Source organism: Anoplopoma fimbria, chromosome 3 (assembly GCF_027596085.1).
Source record: "Anoplopoma fimbria isolate UVic2021 breed Golden Eagle Sablefish chromosome 3, Afim_UVic_2022, whole genome shotgun sequence".
Lineage (NCBI taxonomy): Eukaryota > Metazoa > Chordata > Actinopteri > Perciformes > Anoplopomatidae > Anoplopoma > Anoplopoma fimbria.
The window spans coordinates 13,331,419-13,348,110 of record NC_072451.1 but is presented as its reverse complement, the minus strand read 5'-3'; the positions used below and the strand labels follow the sequence as shown (position 1 = coordinate 13,348,110).

Here is a 16,692-nt window from a genome sequence, read left to right as displayed (position 1 = left end):
CGATTTCACAAGGCTGGTAGTGTTCAGTGACCGTTTTAGATATAATTGATTGTAAAGGATTTAAATCCTTCAAGCCAAGTGAATATACAAGTGCATAGCGCAGTGCCCCCCTCCTCCATTGATGCAATCCAAGGCAACTAGGCAACTAGGCTGTACAAACACACGTCAAGGCTACAATCGTAAAACAACAAGGCCACTCACACACCACATCTACGCCCATCAACAGAATACACAGCACATTCACCTCTCAACACACATGCACACAACCCGACTCACTGTGAAAACACCAGAGAGAATGTCCAGGACTTTAGGTTCTGTCCATGACAAAGGCTGATATGTTGCATTCCATTAATATACTACAACATTGTTAATAAAGCAAACCAAAGGAAATGTATTTGAAATGTATTTATCTTTTATTAAATAACCTGAGGATGAAAGACAGTGAGAGAGATGGAGAGTATGTTTAGCCCAGTACTATGTTTACAGTGTCTTGTTAAATAGCAATAAAATCAACTATTATAAAAAAAACATAATAATACAGAGATTAACAATAACTTACAATAAAAAACAATACAATGCATAAAAATGTAACAATATCTATATATGTGCAAATATGCCTAGAAGTAACACAGAATGTAGTTAATTGTCAGTGTCCTGCAAATACAGTATGTGTGACGCCCCTTTTCGTAAGTAGTTTAGTCAATAAACTGTTGTTTTGAAATGCTTCTCTATACACCTCTGATTCACATTTATACATTCGGACATACTCTGTGGTCTAGCAGTAAATGCCGTGTTAAGGGTACTGTATTTGTTCCCTTAACCAAACTGGGATTTAAATTGGTGAGAATCAAGTCACCATTTTTAAAACTTGTTGTCAGTTACTAATGAAACATGACGGACCCGGAAGTACTTACATGGTTTGGCCACTATGAAAATTGTCTTCAAAGGCTTCCTGGGGGCTTGGTGTATGGTGCCAGGTCAATAACATCATTTTATTATAAAGTGACATACTGCATTGTTGGAGAGAGAGGGCCCACTTATTCTGCAGTGACAGGGTTTCTATTTTTGTCATCGCTGAATAAATGAATTAATACTGTTATGGTTTGACATCAGTAAAATATACAGCACACTGAGTGGTGGCCACAAAAAAACAAAACACCAGAAGCATATGATGGTGCTAAGCTTCAATTTAGGGGCAACATTTTTAAGCCACTTTCATACTGGGTTACTTTTTTGAATTTCCTACTTGAATTCGACAGTCCCCCTTTGTCACAACCCTGCTGCTCAGACGGTTCTCCAGTCTGTGGTTCTACTTTCCCCATCAGAGTGCAGCCGTCTACGGCTGATGTCTGAAAACAAGGTAGCCTGTTTTGACATGAATGGGGAAAATAATAGAGGAAGCTAACCGAAGTCTGATTAATGTCGAGAGGGGATTTCACTCAAGTCAGCGTCTGTTGGGGCTGAAGACAAGTTTGTCAGTGTGAAAGCACTGTTATAAGTTATAAGGATCACTAAAAACAACATTGGACAAAAGACAGCTATGTACATCATAGTGCATGTTAATAAAATGAGATGTAGACGTGGTGATAGATGATAGATACTGTTGGACCTCAAACGCTCAACAGGAAAATGAAACATTTAACTAAATGTTTTTTTTCAGTGGATTTGAAGAGGCAACAAATATTCATTATTACAAAGGAAAACGTGCAAAAACGTATCAGCATATATTAGAAATGTTAAGTCTCTTCACATTCTTTAAATTATTAGCTGACCCACTGGGAAGTCACGATAAGAAGACTGTAGTCAGTGTGTAAGGAAAACTACTACGTTTACATAATGGTGAATGATTGAAATGGGTAATGAAATGTGACTGCAGGGAAAACTAGTTTCAAATCTGCAGTGGTAGTGTTTCAGTCCTCATCAGTATTATACATGTCATCCTCTATGGTCATCATGTGGGTAACTATACCAATGTGATGCCTTCAGGAAGGATTCTAGCAGTGAAATATGATCTGGAGATGTGCATTAACAGTGGACATGCAGGAGGGTGATGTGGAATGTGTGTAAGAGGACAGGACGTCCTGTGTGTGTGTCTATGAGTACTGATAGAAGGGCTGCTCATCAGGTCTGAAGCCGTAGGCGGTAGCTGGTCGTCCAGGTGACGAGCTGGTCTGGTCAAAGACGTCGCTGCCATCTCTGGAAAACAGAGCCAGTCACATTAACACAGTACCGGAACAAACAGACTTCTTTAAGTCTCTCACCAAAACTTAAATGATCAGGGTGCATACTGCATGTACAGCTTTTGGTCTATTTCTGGATTTTGGACTTTCATCACCAATCAATTTACAATTAAATTATTTTAAAAAGTTGAATTCTCGAGGAGGCAGACTAATAAACCAGCCAAAGAAAAGGACGAAAAAGGCTGGACTAATTATTTGTCGCTCTGAATTATATTTTTCCCACCTAAACGGTTTAGACCTTCTGTGATAGAGCTCGTGTTTCTGGAGTTAAGTTACATTAACTCACCCTGTATGGTGCATTTCTCCATTTTGAGTCTGTAGGTCATTGAAGAAATCTGGGCTGACTGAACCGTCTGCTGGAGTTATTCCATCTGAAGACACAAACACATAAGGATAAAACACACACACACACACACACACACACAAACACACTTCACACCCTAAACATAGCTTCTTCCAAAGCTCTTTGGCGTTAAATATACTTACATTTCTTAGTAAACCAAAGTCGTCATCATCTTTTATTCTTTTCTTGATTTTATTACAGTATCTTAAAACACTGCAGCTTCAATTCAGTGGTCTCATAAGAAAAAAAGTCCATCCACACAGACACCAAAGGCTTCAATGCAGCTAAATAAATGAATAAATCAATCAAAATAAGAATGTGTGTTTCCCTTCTGTATACTTCTCATGTGGTTTACTTGAAAACTATTTTTGTCCACTGAATACAGGGTCATTTATGTGGTATTTCTGATAGAGGTCAGCTGCCATCTGTTCTGCTGAACACACAGCTGCTAGTCAGTGTGGAAGACATGGACAGACTCTTTCTGCTGCTGACACGTCAATTCTGGGGTTCATTTTCATACACACTTTGATGAAAAACACTTTATAGAAACCAGCGCAGTGATCTGTTGGTACCGTGACAAGATAAAGATCAACATAAAGAAGAGTTGCTTTTAGTGGTCAAGGTAAAATGTGTGCGTGTGTGTGTGTGTACCTGCACTGTAGAATAGATCAGTCCTGTCATCATTATCATAGAGATATGGTTCAGACTCGTCAGCTTGGCGGCTCTCGACCATCTCCAACCACTGGTTGTTATGGAAACGGAACTTTTCTGACTGAATTTTCCTTCCCCACTCCTCATCGTACTCCTGGAAGATGAAGAAATAGTAAATAAGTTAGAAAACAACCTACTGACAAACACAGAAAGGTGTATGTCTATTCCTGAATAAAGAAATGACTCTGAAGTGTTATAGGCCTGGGCGGCATAAAGGTATTGAGGTATACCACGGTATTTATAAATCCTGAAACCTTCAAAAATGTTGGCTCCTCCTTTCTTTCAAATGGAGACACTGTATGAGGCGATGTACTGTAATGTATAGCGGGTTCCACCAGAGGTCGGTCTCTACTGGTGAAACGGCAGCCGAGCTGGGAGAGATGGTGAGCGCGAGTGGTGGAAATATTGACACATCTTGAGACGAGTTCTTCCCCACTGCAAGCCTCATGATTTTAATAAACTGCTACCAACCCAATATCATCATCTCCCTTCAGCCTACTGATGTGTTGTATCCACTGAGATGGTGATGCAGGTTGTCTCTCATAATAGGAGGTCTGATGGGTTTGGGTATTGAAAAACCCTGACCGCATATCATATGAAAGCGGGCATCAGTACGTTGTGGCTATAAGTGTCTTCCAGCAAGAATCTATGGAAGATGGCACCTATTTCCTATCTATTCATTACTCTAAGGGTCATAGGTATTTAAAGCCAGCAGGACTTATCTTAATTATGTATTAGAAACACAGCAGTACTACAATTACTTCCATCACCAATAGCTTTCATGTTGGTTTTGTTGTTTGTCTTTTTACACATTTACTGTACGCACCGGTGAAATGTCAGGACGACTGGCTGAAAAACAACAATGAGACTTCATATAGAGAAGTCAACAACCTTCAGAGTGGTGTTCAGAGAACAACCTACTGCTCAACGTCAGTAAAACCAAGGAGATGGAGGCCAGGACGCACACCCCTGAGGTGGAGCTGAGGTGGAGCAAGTTAGCAGCTTTAAGTTCCTGTGAATCAGCATCACAAACAACCTAACATGGTCCTCACACATCTCCATCCTGGTAAAGAAAGCTCATAAACAGATGTATTTCTTAAGGAAACTTAAGAAGGCATACTGTGAACTTTTACAGAGGAGCAATAGAAAGCATCCTGACTACAAACATTACAAACTGGTATGGGATGTTTACGGTACAGGACAGGAGGGCTCTACAGCGGCTGATTAAAACAACACAGAACTTAATTGGTACCATCTACTGAGCATCATGATATTGGTGACAAGAGGAGCCTGCAAAGGGCTGAAGGAAATTAAAAGACAAAACCCACCCAGACACAAAAAACAGATACCGCCCAAGCCTAATGTATCACTTATGTTACTTCTGGTTGCTACCACGTGAGTGCATCAGCAATGCGTTCACTTACAGCAATGATATCGAGGGTGTTGTCACACACTTTTCTGATCTCAGCATTCTTGTCATGCATCAGGTCTATCAGGTAGGCTGGAGCCTCTACAGAAAAAGGTTAAAGAAAGACTTTCTTCATGGTGGTGGTGCAAGATTTTTTTTTAATGTGTCAGACCTGTCTCACCCGGACTTCAGTAGCTGTGAACCCAGCCACAAGATTCTCATTCATGTGTAAATTTAGGGTAGACAGAGTGCACTGTGGGAAGGATACGGGTGTCTTTGATGATGACGTCTCGTGTAGCTTGGTGAAACACCATCTGATAGAAAACGTAGACGATCTGACACACAAACTCATCGTCCTCCTGTTGGGCTGCATTCAACAAACAGAAGAACATTTGGAAAGAAGGTCATAAAACATTAAAACATTTTATCAGATCCCATCTGTACCTAAATGAAAGAACTTGTGGTGGGTACAGGGAGAGCTTCTACCGCTGGTCATCAACAAACAAACAACAAATCTATAAACTCCTCCTCCCTGAAATGGGAGACATGAAGACAACCAGAAGCAGACAATCTTACCATCATCAATCTCTCTTCTTAGAACAGAGAAGAGAGATTGAGACTAGAACATCTTGTTTCTACAGCAGAACCCATCCTGAAGCATTCTGCGTACCAAATGCTTCATACGTTATATAAACTAGCATGCGCACTATAAATTCTGACTTTAAGGGGTGTTGAGCCATCTGGATGCACTATAGTAGTGTGTTTTTCTTATGTATGCTGTCAGATTATATTATATATTTTGATGTTAAAGCGCACTGAAACTTATTTAACTGCAGTTGATTTGGCAATCAATTATTATTATGCTTTCAGAGAGCATACCCACAACAATGTTGGTAACATTTATCACTCATTGTGTTAATTAGTCTAAAACACAACATCTTGAACAAAAAAACACAGGTGTGTGTGTGTGTTACCATTCAGCAGCTCAATAAGTGCAGGAATAATGCCAGATTTAGCCAACATGGCGGCACAGGCATCGTCCATGGAAACTGTTCCGATCATAATCACCACCTCCAGGATGAGGTCATCCTCTGCTGAGCCTGAAACACACACAAACGATTAAAGAAAATGAAACTTTATTGAAAGGTATAATATGCAACAATTTCTATAAACAAATGTATAGACTCATTAACCTCCTATGATCCACTAGAAGTGTGATGGTCACAAATAAAACAATAAACTTCAGGAAAATCGCATTCATTTACATACACTGCAGCCAATGAAAGATAAATTGCTACAATTTTTGTGTGCACTTTTTTTTTGCATACAGTATATGCTTCATACATGTATATGCTTATGCAAACATATCTTTGCTAAATGTGTGGGCAGTTCAGTTTCACTACACATTCTAATTAAGGGTTATTCTGAAGTCTATATCTATGCCTCATGTGTATTCTCTAAAGGAAATCAGTACCTGGTTTCAGTCTGTCTTTGAGGTAGGGTACCAGGTTGTACTCCTTCAGCACCAACTCCCAGTCCAGGTCAGGGATGGTGAGGTTGGCCAGCGTTCCCAGACACTCTAGAACCCACTCCTCCTCTTCCTCTGCACGGATCTCTGCTGCCAGGTCACCAACATAGTCCTGACAGACGCAAACAGAACACATCATTCATGAAAGGAAAACCCAGCCAGTAAAATAAAAGACTGCTCCTCCTGCTGGCACTACTACCACTAACAGTAATACTTATACTTGTGCTATTACTAAAAACAAATATACTTGTTCAAAACTTCAGTTATTCATAACCATTTCAGGTTTTGGGGATAGTTATTCTTTCTATTGTGTATTTCTAACTCACTATGAACACTGGTTTGGTTGGTCCGTCATGTTGTGAGATGTTTCTGATCATCTTCATCAGAAGGCAGTCTTTCATCTTCAGAGCTCTCTTCATAAGCATCTTCAACCCATTTCCTACAGACGGAGAGACACACACAGACACTATTGATCAGTAAAACAGAAGAATTGTTTTTCCAATAATCACAAATCAATCAAACAGGGTTGTATACACACACACACAACTCTCCTCCTAAACCAGAAACCGAGTCAAGACATCACCTCCGTCAGTGGTGTTGTACTATTGAGGGTTTTGAATGAAGCTTCGAATGTCTATCTGCATCACGAAATAAAAAAACCTCAATCAAAATCCTAAATTTGATGAAAAGTGATTCATCAGATTAAATGAGTTTTTCATCAAACTCATCAATGCGTTCTTCCTTTCATTTTGGGGTAAAATGGAGAGCAGTTTTTGGACTGCAGCGAATATCTTGTTTTTGAAAGGCTAAACACCAACAAATATGGATTGAAGCAGAATATTTGGTTAGTTAAAAACAAGTGAATTTTGGAAATCATTTAATCTATCTATCTATCTATCTATCTTGACTTTTGTACTTTACAACAGAATTTTTATTGGAAATGTTTGGATCACATGAGTCAGAAACAATCAGCCACCACTGAAATCTAATTCTACAAATATCATAAAATAGCAGATTTACTCGGGGATAAAGTGTCAGTAATTTGGAGGAACTTGCAGAGATAGTAAGCCATTATCTTGCCATGAAATTCAATCCAAGTCAACTAATTTGTACAGCCCAAAAATGACAGAAAACTGAAATTTGCCACAGAAGGGGTTTACAAACCTTAGAACATTGGGGGAAAAAATGCACAAAAGCAGCTCAAATAAATATACCTTCACACATGAGCTGTGCGTTCCTCTTGTTTGCAGCAAGGTTGATGCAGATGGAGATGAGCTCAGCCTCGGTTTCATCCTCTCCGTGCTCATACAGCATTTGCATTAGCTAGACAAAGACACCAACACACACACACCAATTTTACCTGTAACTTTAGAGCTATCAAAGTCAATAGACATGTTGAAGTTAACAAATCGTATTCCTTAAAATAATAATATGTAATATATTTACAATATTAAATCATAAAATGACCATGATATATCATTAGAGATTATGGAAACATGATAAATTGAAATACTGGATTCTCCGACAAGAAATTTCCGTTGGTAGGGAGAACCTGTGTTCGTACCTGAGGTATGCAGTCAGTGTAAACAAACATGCCCTTAAAGCGGTCGTCGATGCTGACGTGATACAGGATACGCATGGCAATCTGCCGGTTGTTCTCATCACCTGCATGACAACAAACAAACCCAAACATCAATCAAGAAATTCTAATACTTATCAATTATTGACCACAACTTGCAATTGGAAAAAAAAAAGAACACTACCATCATACGATATTATGTAAAAACATTCTTCACATGGCGTCTGTACTGTGAATAAAGTATTATGTGCTGTACATGCCGTATAGACAGCTTATATAAAGTGTTAGCTTTACCCAACAAGGCAGTTAATTTAGGCAACAGTCCAACTTCCACCATCTTGCCTCGGAGCCCAGAGTCAAAGGAGAGGTTGAGCAGCAGACGCAGAGTCAGGTTCATCAGGTCTTCATGGTCGCAGGGAACCAGACGAGCCAATCGCTCCACAGTGTCCACCTCAGCCTTGAAATCACAAACACACACGCAGATATTGTTTGACGGGGATCTGTCATCACAGACTATATCCAAACCACACATTTAGTTAAGACATTAAGAAAATATCCCAATTTCAAATCCTGGATTAAACATTAGTTACAGCTTGAGGAAACCCACAGACATCGCTTCCCTCGTCATATCATCTAAGCCAAACTTGGATACAAAGATGCGTATGCATACATGGCCAATAAAGCTGATTCTGATTCTGAACTAGAACAGGAATTTAGCAACATGGACCTGACAAATATTTCAATGAGTAAAGACTGGGTGTTGTCAAAGATCCTCCCTCTCATCAATAACTGATCCTGTCATTTCTCCAAGACCGATGAAATCTGAACTGCTGCAAACCAGCTGTTGGAGCCGTTTCAATGGTGGCCACTGGGTGGCGCAGTTGAAAGCCATGGTGGTCTACTCTTTTTTTGTGGTGATCGCGCGCGCACACACACACACACACACACACGCACACGCTCTTTGGATCCTTCAGGTGTGCTGTGTTTATTTAATCTTGAAAAATCTTCAATCTCTCAAACGTTTTTAATACATTTTCCATGTAGAAAAGAGGCATTTTAATTTTGCGCAAACCTTACAGTGGGCCTTGGATTATTTTTTGAAGAAGACTTGCTTTTTATACTTGTTTGAGACTTCATATCATCCATGCAATGAGGCCTTCACAAGATTAAATAAGAGACAATTTACTTAAACGGTTTACTAAGAGAAAGTAAAAGTTTACTTCAAAGGTTTACTAAGAGAAAGTAAAAGTTTACTTCAAAGGTTTACTAAGAGAAAGTAAAGGTTTTCTTCTTAGGTTTACTAAGAGAAAGGTAAAGTTTACTTTAAATGCTTTATTTAAACTCTATGAAAAGCAGTTTGTGTGGTGGAAACAAAGGGTCCACCCTCTGAAAACAAGAACTCCTGCTCCCCTGTTCAGGTGCTGGTCATGCAACATAGGTGATTTATTTTAATTGGATGTGTCATTTAAGGTTGATGAGGAGGAAATGTACTCTGTTACTTGACTCTGGTTTGACAAGTCAATCACCTCATCTGTAGACTCGTGGCTATCAGTGACTCTTTTGGCAATGAATCAACATTGCTTGGTCTGGGTGTCAATAAAAAGCTAAAATGATATCTAGGTTTTCCCTGTGTCCCTCCTCGCTGCATTAATCTGGGCTGACAGGAAGAATCCTTAAAAACATCTCCACTCACCATGTCGTTTTTGTTCTCCAGGAAGATGGAGAGTTTTTTGAGGAATGAAACCACCAGGACCAGCAGTTCCTCGTCATCCCTTTCAAGGACTTTGACGAGCAGGCCGACGATGTTTTTATTCCTCATCTTCAGCTCCGTCCTCGTGTCCTCGGCAAGGTTCAACAGGAGGTAAAGAGATACTAGGAGACAGTCAACGGGAAAGAAAGACAGGACACGAAGAGAGAGGAAATAAGAGATAATATAAGCAACTTCAGGGTTCTGGAAGAATCAGTTAAGTCATTCTTTGGTCCAATTCAATATATACCAAGACAGAAAATATTGATTTTTACTACTTCATACTGCAATGAATAGGATTAATGCTTGGAGTGAAACAACGGTGGAGATAATGTGAGCTCTACTCTACAAATTGGTAAAAATGGGTTAGAAAGTCATAATGTATATGTTGTAAGCAAGTTGCTGGGATGCGACTAGGAATGCACTTTTGTCTGATTATAAAGCTCAGGTCTGCAGGTTATTTTTGACATCATTGGGTAAAACATCCATAATAAAGTTAGCATATGGCAATTAAAATAGTCTGAGAGAAAACTAGACCTCTGCACCTCCTCTTGGCTCCGTTTTAGGCCAATCACAGGTCATTTCAGAAAGAGGTTGTTCCCATTGGCTGTTCTATAAATCCTGTAAAACACTTCTCTGATTTTGTATCTGGAGCCTTGAATCACAGCATGTTGTCTCAAAGGGCTTTACAGGCCCACGGGTTTGCAAAGAAAACAGGATTATGATTCTTATAGATCAGCAGCGGGATCATAATCAGGATCGAGAGGATGTTTGAAATGACTGACTACAGGTCAGTGTTTGGAGCGCGTGCATATGCATGTGCTCGGAGCTGCAGGATAATGGCTGTCATTTCTAATTCTAGAACTTCTAGAAAAATGCTGACCCTGGTGTATTGAATTACTTATTATTAATGTGCTGAATAGTTATTATGGAATTTTTATGGAAAGAAAAACCTGCCTACCCAGCTTTTATTTGGATTTCACAATTTTGCATCAACACTGCATTCATGTTGCAAGAAAAACATTTTTTAGCTCTAGGTTTTATCGCTACTGTACTTCAAGTAAGAAATGTTATTAGAGTGTTGAAGGTCCACCTCTGAGAAGCTGTTCCTGTTTGGAGAGAAGGCCGTGGTATTTCCTCACAGCTTTGTCCTGGTCTCTTCTCAGAGAGCCGTTCTCTGGTGCTGACTCACGTACACAAACGAGTGTTAAGGAACACATGTTGTAGACACACACACGCACACACAATATAAGTCAGGTGAACTGAACAGGTAGACAGCTAATAATCAGATAACCAGCTAATAAGGTAATAACCAGCTAATTCAATGCGAATATATAACTCATCTAACTCACAACTTGCCTCGCACTTTCCAGAACTTTTCAAGTCTTCCTCAGACATTCACTCATATTCCAGAGAACACTCTGAGGACTTTTATCATCCATGTTGTTGGACCACCCTTAACCAATATTTATGGAAAACCAGAGGACCATCTCTTTGGAACAACCTGCTTCCATCACTACAATCATATTTATTCAAAAATCATCTGAAAGGGGCTTTCATTAGCAAAGTTTTTATTATGATTATTAATAGGGCAGGTATCTTCATAAGCCATTTTTGGCATCTAACCATTCCTGAACCATGTTTTAACTCATTCTTAAATCCTAACTGTCTTCTTACATGTATATGTGCAAATAAATAAGTCCAAATAAATAAAACAACACAGATGACGGCAGATGAAGGATATAAGCCTTGTTTTTCTTGCGTAGCTCCTCTCGCCACACGTCGTGTCTCTTCAGCTCATGTTCCACCACGCTCATGCACAACGCACCGATTTTATAATGACTCACCACTCCGTGAAACTGGGAGAAACTGCAGGAGGGGAGAAAAGGCGCCAGCGTGAGAGGATGAAGTAGAACAGTACGACGCACCAGAGGAATGTGTGCCATTGTGTGTGTGTGTGTGTGTGTGTTACCTGGAGAAACAGAAGAAGATGTAAATAATGATGGTAGCCAGCTCTACACTCTGTTTCCAGTCCTCCCTCAGTACTCTGGCCAGAGCACCCAGGGCTGCCTCTGCAAACACACAATAGCAGCTTTCATGTGAGACAACTGGTCCAAGTACAGCAGGTTTTTAAAAATCAAAAGGGAGCTCAGATTTATCGGACCGCTTATATTACTTGATGAAAATGTAGTCATGGGCAGGAATATAGAAATGATAAGTACAACAAAAAAAGCTAAGGAGAGTTCACAAACACACTCTTTGATTGGCTTTATCTAAATAGCTATAAGGTAAAACAACTAATGCATGTAAACGTAGGTATGAGCTACTTTACCAAACATGCCACCAGACTCAGCAGGTGGAGTAATAGAATACCGTTGTGTAGCAGCTCCTCCAGGTTGTCAGGGTTACGGGCCAGCTGCAGAATGAGAGCAGAGCCTCTGATCTTTTCTGGGATGCCTTCATAGAGCAGTTCAATATACTCGTCCACCCGGGTGATACTGGCCTCCTCATCTAACTACACAGACAAACATTAAACACAGACCAGACTGTCAATGACTTATAACCAGGTGTGACACTATGGAGCACTGGAGGAGTGACATAAGTTAGCATCTCACTGGTTCCCTCAACAAAAAGCCAGCTCTATGGCAAAAAAAAAAAGGTTATTGATACACGTTTTCTCAGCAAGAAAATCTTTATAAATAAACACCGCTTTTATGAAGTTTGAAGCCTGAACACGATCGCCTATAAAAAGCTCACGTTAGGCTATAAACTAATTACACTAGCGGAAACTGGAAGTGCAAAAATGCTGAGTCATTTCTGGGTTTTAGGACTCCTTCCTGCAGCTCTCTATTCCATTGAACAAAAACCATGAGATTTGATTTAGGTCTTAGTCTTTCACAAAACATATGGTAAGTTACAGTCAATATAATTAAATAAATAAATGGGAAAGTCATAGATAATTGCATCACAAAGAGGCCTCAAATGAGATCAGATAGAAGAAGAACGGCCATGAAAAATACAGAGCTAAATACAGAGAATGCTGTCTGAGAACTGAGATCACACTGACACATGAACAGACAGCCAGGGTCGGTCAGTGCTTTCATTTTTCACCTCCATTCCTTCAAACGGTGTCAGCTCTCTGGGTTTCACTGTTCTTTTCTCTTTCTTCTCCGCTGGTGACACAAAAACACAAACAGTCAACATTATAGAAAAATTCTGAGTTTCCTTCAAAACTTTAAAGTTTGATTAACTCTTTGAATGGTTTGCAAGTGTATTGCCACAGTTGTCAGTGTTACAGTTGTCAGTGTTACAGGTGATTGGGCATACATGAATTACATTTCTTGCCAATTGCCATTTATATATAAACTGATTTCACTTATCACATGGTGAGAGTAAGAAGAGTAAACAAACAACATGGTGGCAGAGGATTTTGTGTCAAAGCAAAAAGCAAAAGCTCCTATTTGGCAATATTTCTGATTCAAACCTAATACTAATAGAGAACCTGGTAACTTTAATGAGGCAATCTGTAAACCTTGTCTGATAAAGGTTGCAGCAACTGGAGGAAACACCTCTGATCTACACACACACACCTTCAAGCACACCAGGGATTCCATCCCATGTTGCGGTTTTCTAGCGATCTTTAAGACATATGTAAATCATATATGATCGGTTGCCACTCAACCCTGTTCCCCCGGTGCCGCACGCTGTTTTGCCCGACACCCTTTGCCAAGATGATTGAAGCAGCCCCGCCCATATAAACCGGTCTGTTATATCGGGCCCCTAGGTCTGGTGCCGGACCAGATGAGTGAAATTAATTAAAGTAGGCCATCAGCTTTGTAACAAATTTTGATAATGAATATTGGAACACATTTAAACTCTACAGCAAGGGTGTGAAAATGATGACAAGACTGACCTTTGCCTTCCACGGGTGATGACTTCCTGTTCTGCAAGTAGTAGAGGAGCTGCTCCACCTGGGGCAAACGGGAAGGAGGGATGAGTTTACACTCCTCCACCACTTTCTTGGCCAAGGCTCCCACATCTGTGCTCGGAGAAAGACTTTTCACTCGGATACTGGAGGGAAAAAGAGAGGACAAAGAGATGCGTGGCAGATGAATAAAAAGTTGATCTGACACTGGTCAACTTCATCTACTTTCACAGCTTTCAACATGTTTATAAGAATGCAGGCTTGAGTAAGTGAAATTGAATACATAGTAAATAATATACCTGCAATCAGAATATAAGTAAAAATACAAAAACAATAAGAAAAAAATTGTTCATACTGTTTAAGCATTCCGAACAAATGACTATATAATTATATGGCAAGCTACTTCTAGACGGGTAGGAGTAATACAATGGTGATTTCAAAGACCTGCCTGAATAAAATGTATCTAATTCAAATGAGAAAAAATTAAAATGAACTAAAAAAGGTAGAGAGGAATCTGGAGTGGTTGGCGAAATAATGAAGATAATACAAACAGAAAATAAACGGTAACCATGAAATGTTCAATGACAAACTTCCATTAGAACTTAATCAGAGAAAGAAGAAGTGATGGAGAAAAAAACAATGAGGTCTTTTGGAAAGAAATCAAGAGTGCACTTACATTTTTTGACCCTCCTTTCTTTCGCCCAGCATGTGACCTCCACCCTCTCCCAGTATGGACGCCTCCACTTCATAGTGGACCACAAGGGCCTTCTCTGTGGGATGGACATCCAAACTGCCTGCAGTCACTTTGCTTTGGGTGATAATGAACAGAAGACAGTTCAGTAAAGGAGAACTCCCATAAATAATTTTCAATACATATTAAATAACACGTACATTTGGGATTTAGTTTCACATCAGTGAATTCCACAATAAATGAGTAGGGTGATTCAGCTTGAGCTCAGCCGTCAGATGTGTCTCTGTTTCCATGTTTCGAACATAACGTTGCCCCATTGCTGAGGTTCATATCACACATCTTTTGACATTCATTTTGATAAGAACTCACTTTAAATGTTGATAAAACAAGTAAGAAAAAAAGCATATGCACAAGTGTAATAGAGGTACCATCATTCACATTGAACCAACCACCAAAACAATAAGGTTTAATATAGGAAGACACGCCCAGACAGCGGCGCAACGTTACTGTCTGCTTAACATATGTTTCCATAAAGGGCTAGTGGATAATAAGAAAGATTAGCAAAACTCATACGTGTTAACTACAACACCTTAAACCAATTCAACATAAAACTGCTAATAAGAAAAGGCAATGTACCGGTCACCGTTTCACACTAGCCTGCTAGCTGTGTTAGCTGTCACCCAGATGCCCCAGCCCCCTTCATTGAGGGGAAGTCAGCCCAGACCCCGCTCAACAATCAGTCGGTTGAATGGTGTTTGGGTTATCCGCGAAAATACACTACGCTAGGCAAATTAAATGCATTGCTAATGCTTTTTTAAGGTCTTGTGGTCGAATCGGCAATGTTGAAATTCCCCTTTAAATCCACCTTGGCTCCTCGTAGTGATACACACACAGATGAGCTCCGTTACAGATATAGGTAAGCGCTATCCTGCAGGAAAGGTCGGCTTATGGGGAGACGTCATGGGGGAAGCAAGCAAGCCGGTTTAACATGCTAGTTTTCTTTCACGTATGTATTTTATATGAGGATTACATTACATGCCGAATAGATGCATGGGACAAACGCCCTTACGTCAACTTTCACTTGGTACCAGCTTTGCACAGCGAGCATGTAAATATGACATTGCCCGACATTTGAGCAGTAATTGGTGTGAGCTTCTCTCCATGCAACAGAGCCGCAGGCATCTGAACACCACGGGGCTTTAACAACACACAGTCCTTAGTCTCATCTGACCTGCGTGCTTATTACACGGTCATAATTAGAGCTGACACACATTTCTGAATTGTACTAACGTATAGTAGAAAGCTAAGCCATCGTTACTTTCCACCTAAACAAATACTGTTACAGTCGTGTTTTGCTTTGCTTGGTCTCACCGTTTGAGGTAGCGCGCGTCATCCTGCATCTTCTCCAAATGTAATGTTTCAGATTGTGAATTAGCTTTAAGGCTCGGTTACATTTAACGGACCCCTCAAATCACGATCATAGAAATCTGCGTGCTAATCGCTAGCACCGCCGTCCAAACAGCAGGAATGGACTACAAACATGGGGTGGTGCTCTGGTTTTATATTCCCAAAGTAGAGACTATCAGGCAGTGGTCATACAAATACTGCCTCTGCTAAAACTATTGGCATCAGATGATAACCATGATTTTTTTTTTTTTTTTTTTTAACCACGGTTTACCAGAACACTTGTTCGTCTACAAATCAACACAGTTCTAATTGTATAGCAGGGTGAGAGGCGGCAGCTGCCTGAGAGGCCTCACTCGGGGGAAGAACTGCATCCCAAGCATCCAACCGGAACCACAAGGGTTAATGATTTTCTCTGGAATTTAACTTTCAGGCTTTCAAGTCGCCACACCTCATCACACATGAACCATACAATGCCCCTGGTTTTATTGCTCTCAGACAGAATTTAAAGGATTTATAACATGGAATTGCCAAACACGGGACTTATATTGAAAATTTGCTTTTACTCTATAACACTGCTATTGCAACTATATATCCTTCACTATTATTACCAAAATGAATGTCTTGGTTTTGCTGAGCAAAAATGATGGCACACCTGATGACCACAATCAAATCACTACATCTCCTGAAGACTACCTCTTGAGGAGATGTAGTGATTTGATTGTGATTGCCAACATTATTTAGTGTCATTTACATCCCGAATGAAGTCACCTTCCTTTGAGGTGCTTGTATAGCAGACAGATATGGTCATATTATGCCAGATAAATATAGTGTGCATTAACCAAAAAATAATACATTCTGGGTTTAGTTACCTTGATTGATTCATTGATTTGCTGGCATAAGGTTTGTTTGCTTCAAGCACTTATAGGTTATTTTGTGACGTGGTCAGAACTAAGAAACTTGCTGAAATGTTATATGTGGTATAGACCGGCACACAGATGGATTCATCAGAACTTCATGGAGAGGTTGGCCTGGTAAATACACTCTCCTCCATGATCACATAGTGCTCAACATACACAATATTGTGGTAAGTAAATATATTGCTAAATAAATACT

General features: G+C 39.9%; 1 protein-coding gene across 1 annotated transcript; it reads right to left on the bottom strand.

Moving 5' to 3' along the window:
• Positions 1–403: 403 nt before the first annotated feature.
• On the bottom strand, positions 404–15,689 carry LOC129089400 (kinesin-associated protein 3-like). Its single transcript, XM_054596833.1, has 20 exons — positions 15,544–15,689; positions 14,158–14,289; positions 13,470–13,627; positions 12,668–12,729; positions 11,930–12,071; positions 11,529–11,628; positions 11,301–11,425; positions 10,650–10,748; positions 9,503–9,681; positions 8,104–8,266; positions 7,795–7,895; positions 7,445–7,553; positions 6,557–6,669; positions 6,177–6,342; positions 5,677–5,802; positions 4,971–5,069; positions 4,719–4,804; positions 3,235–3,388; positions 2,527–2,611; positions 404–2,196 (listed from the first exon to the last, which is right to left on the bottom strand). Exons 1-20 carry the CDS (start codon positions 15,570–15,572, stop codon positions 2,094–2,096), a joined length of 2,331 nt encoding a protein of 776 aa, XP_054452808.1. The 5' UTR covers positions 15,573–15,689; the 3' UTR covers positions 404–2,093.
• Positions 15,690–16,692: the final 1,003 nt, after the last annotated feature.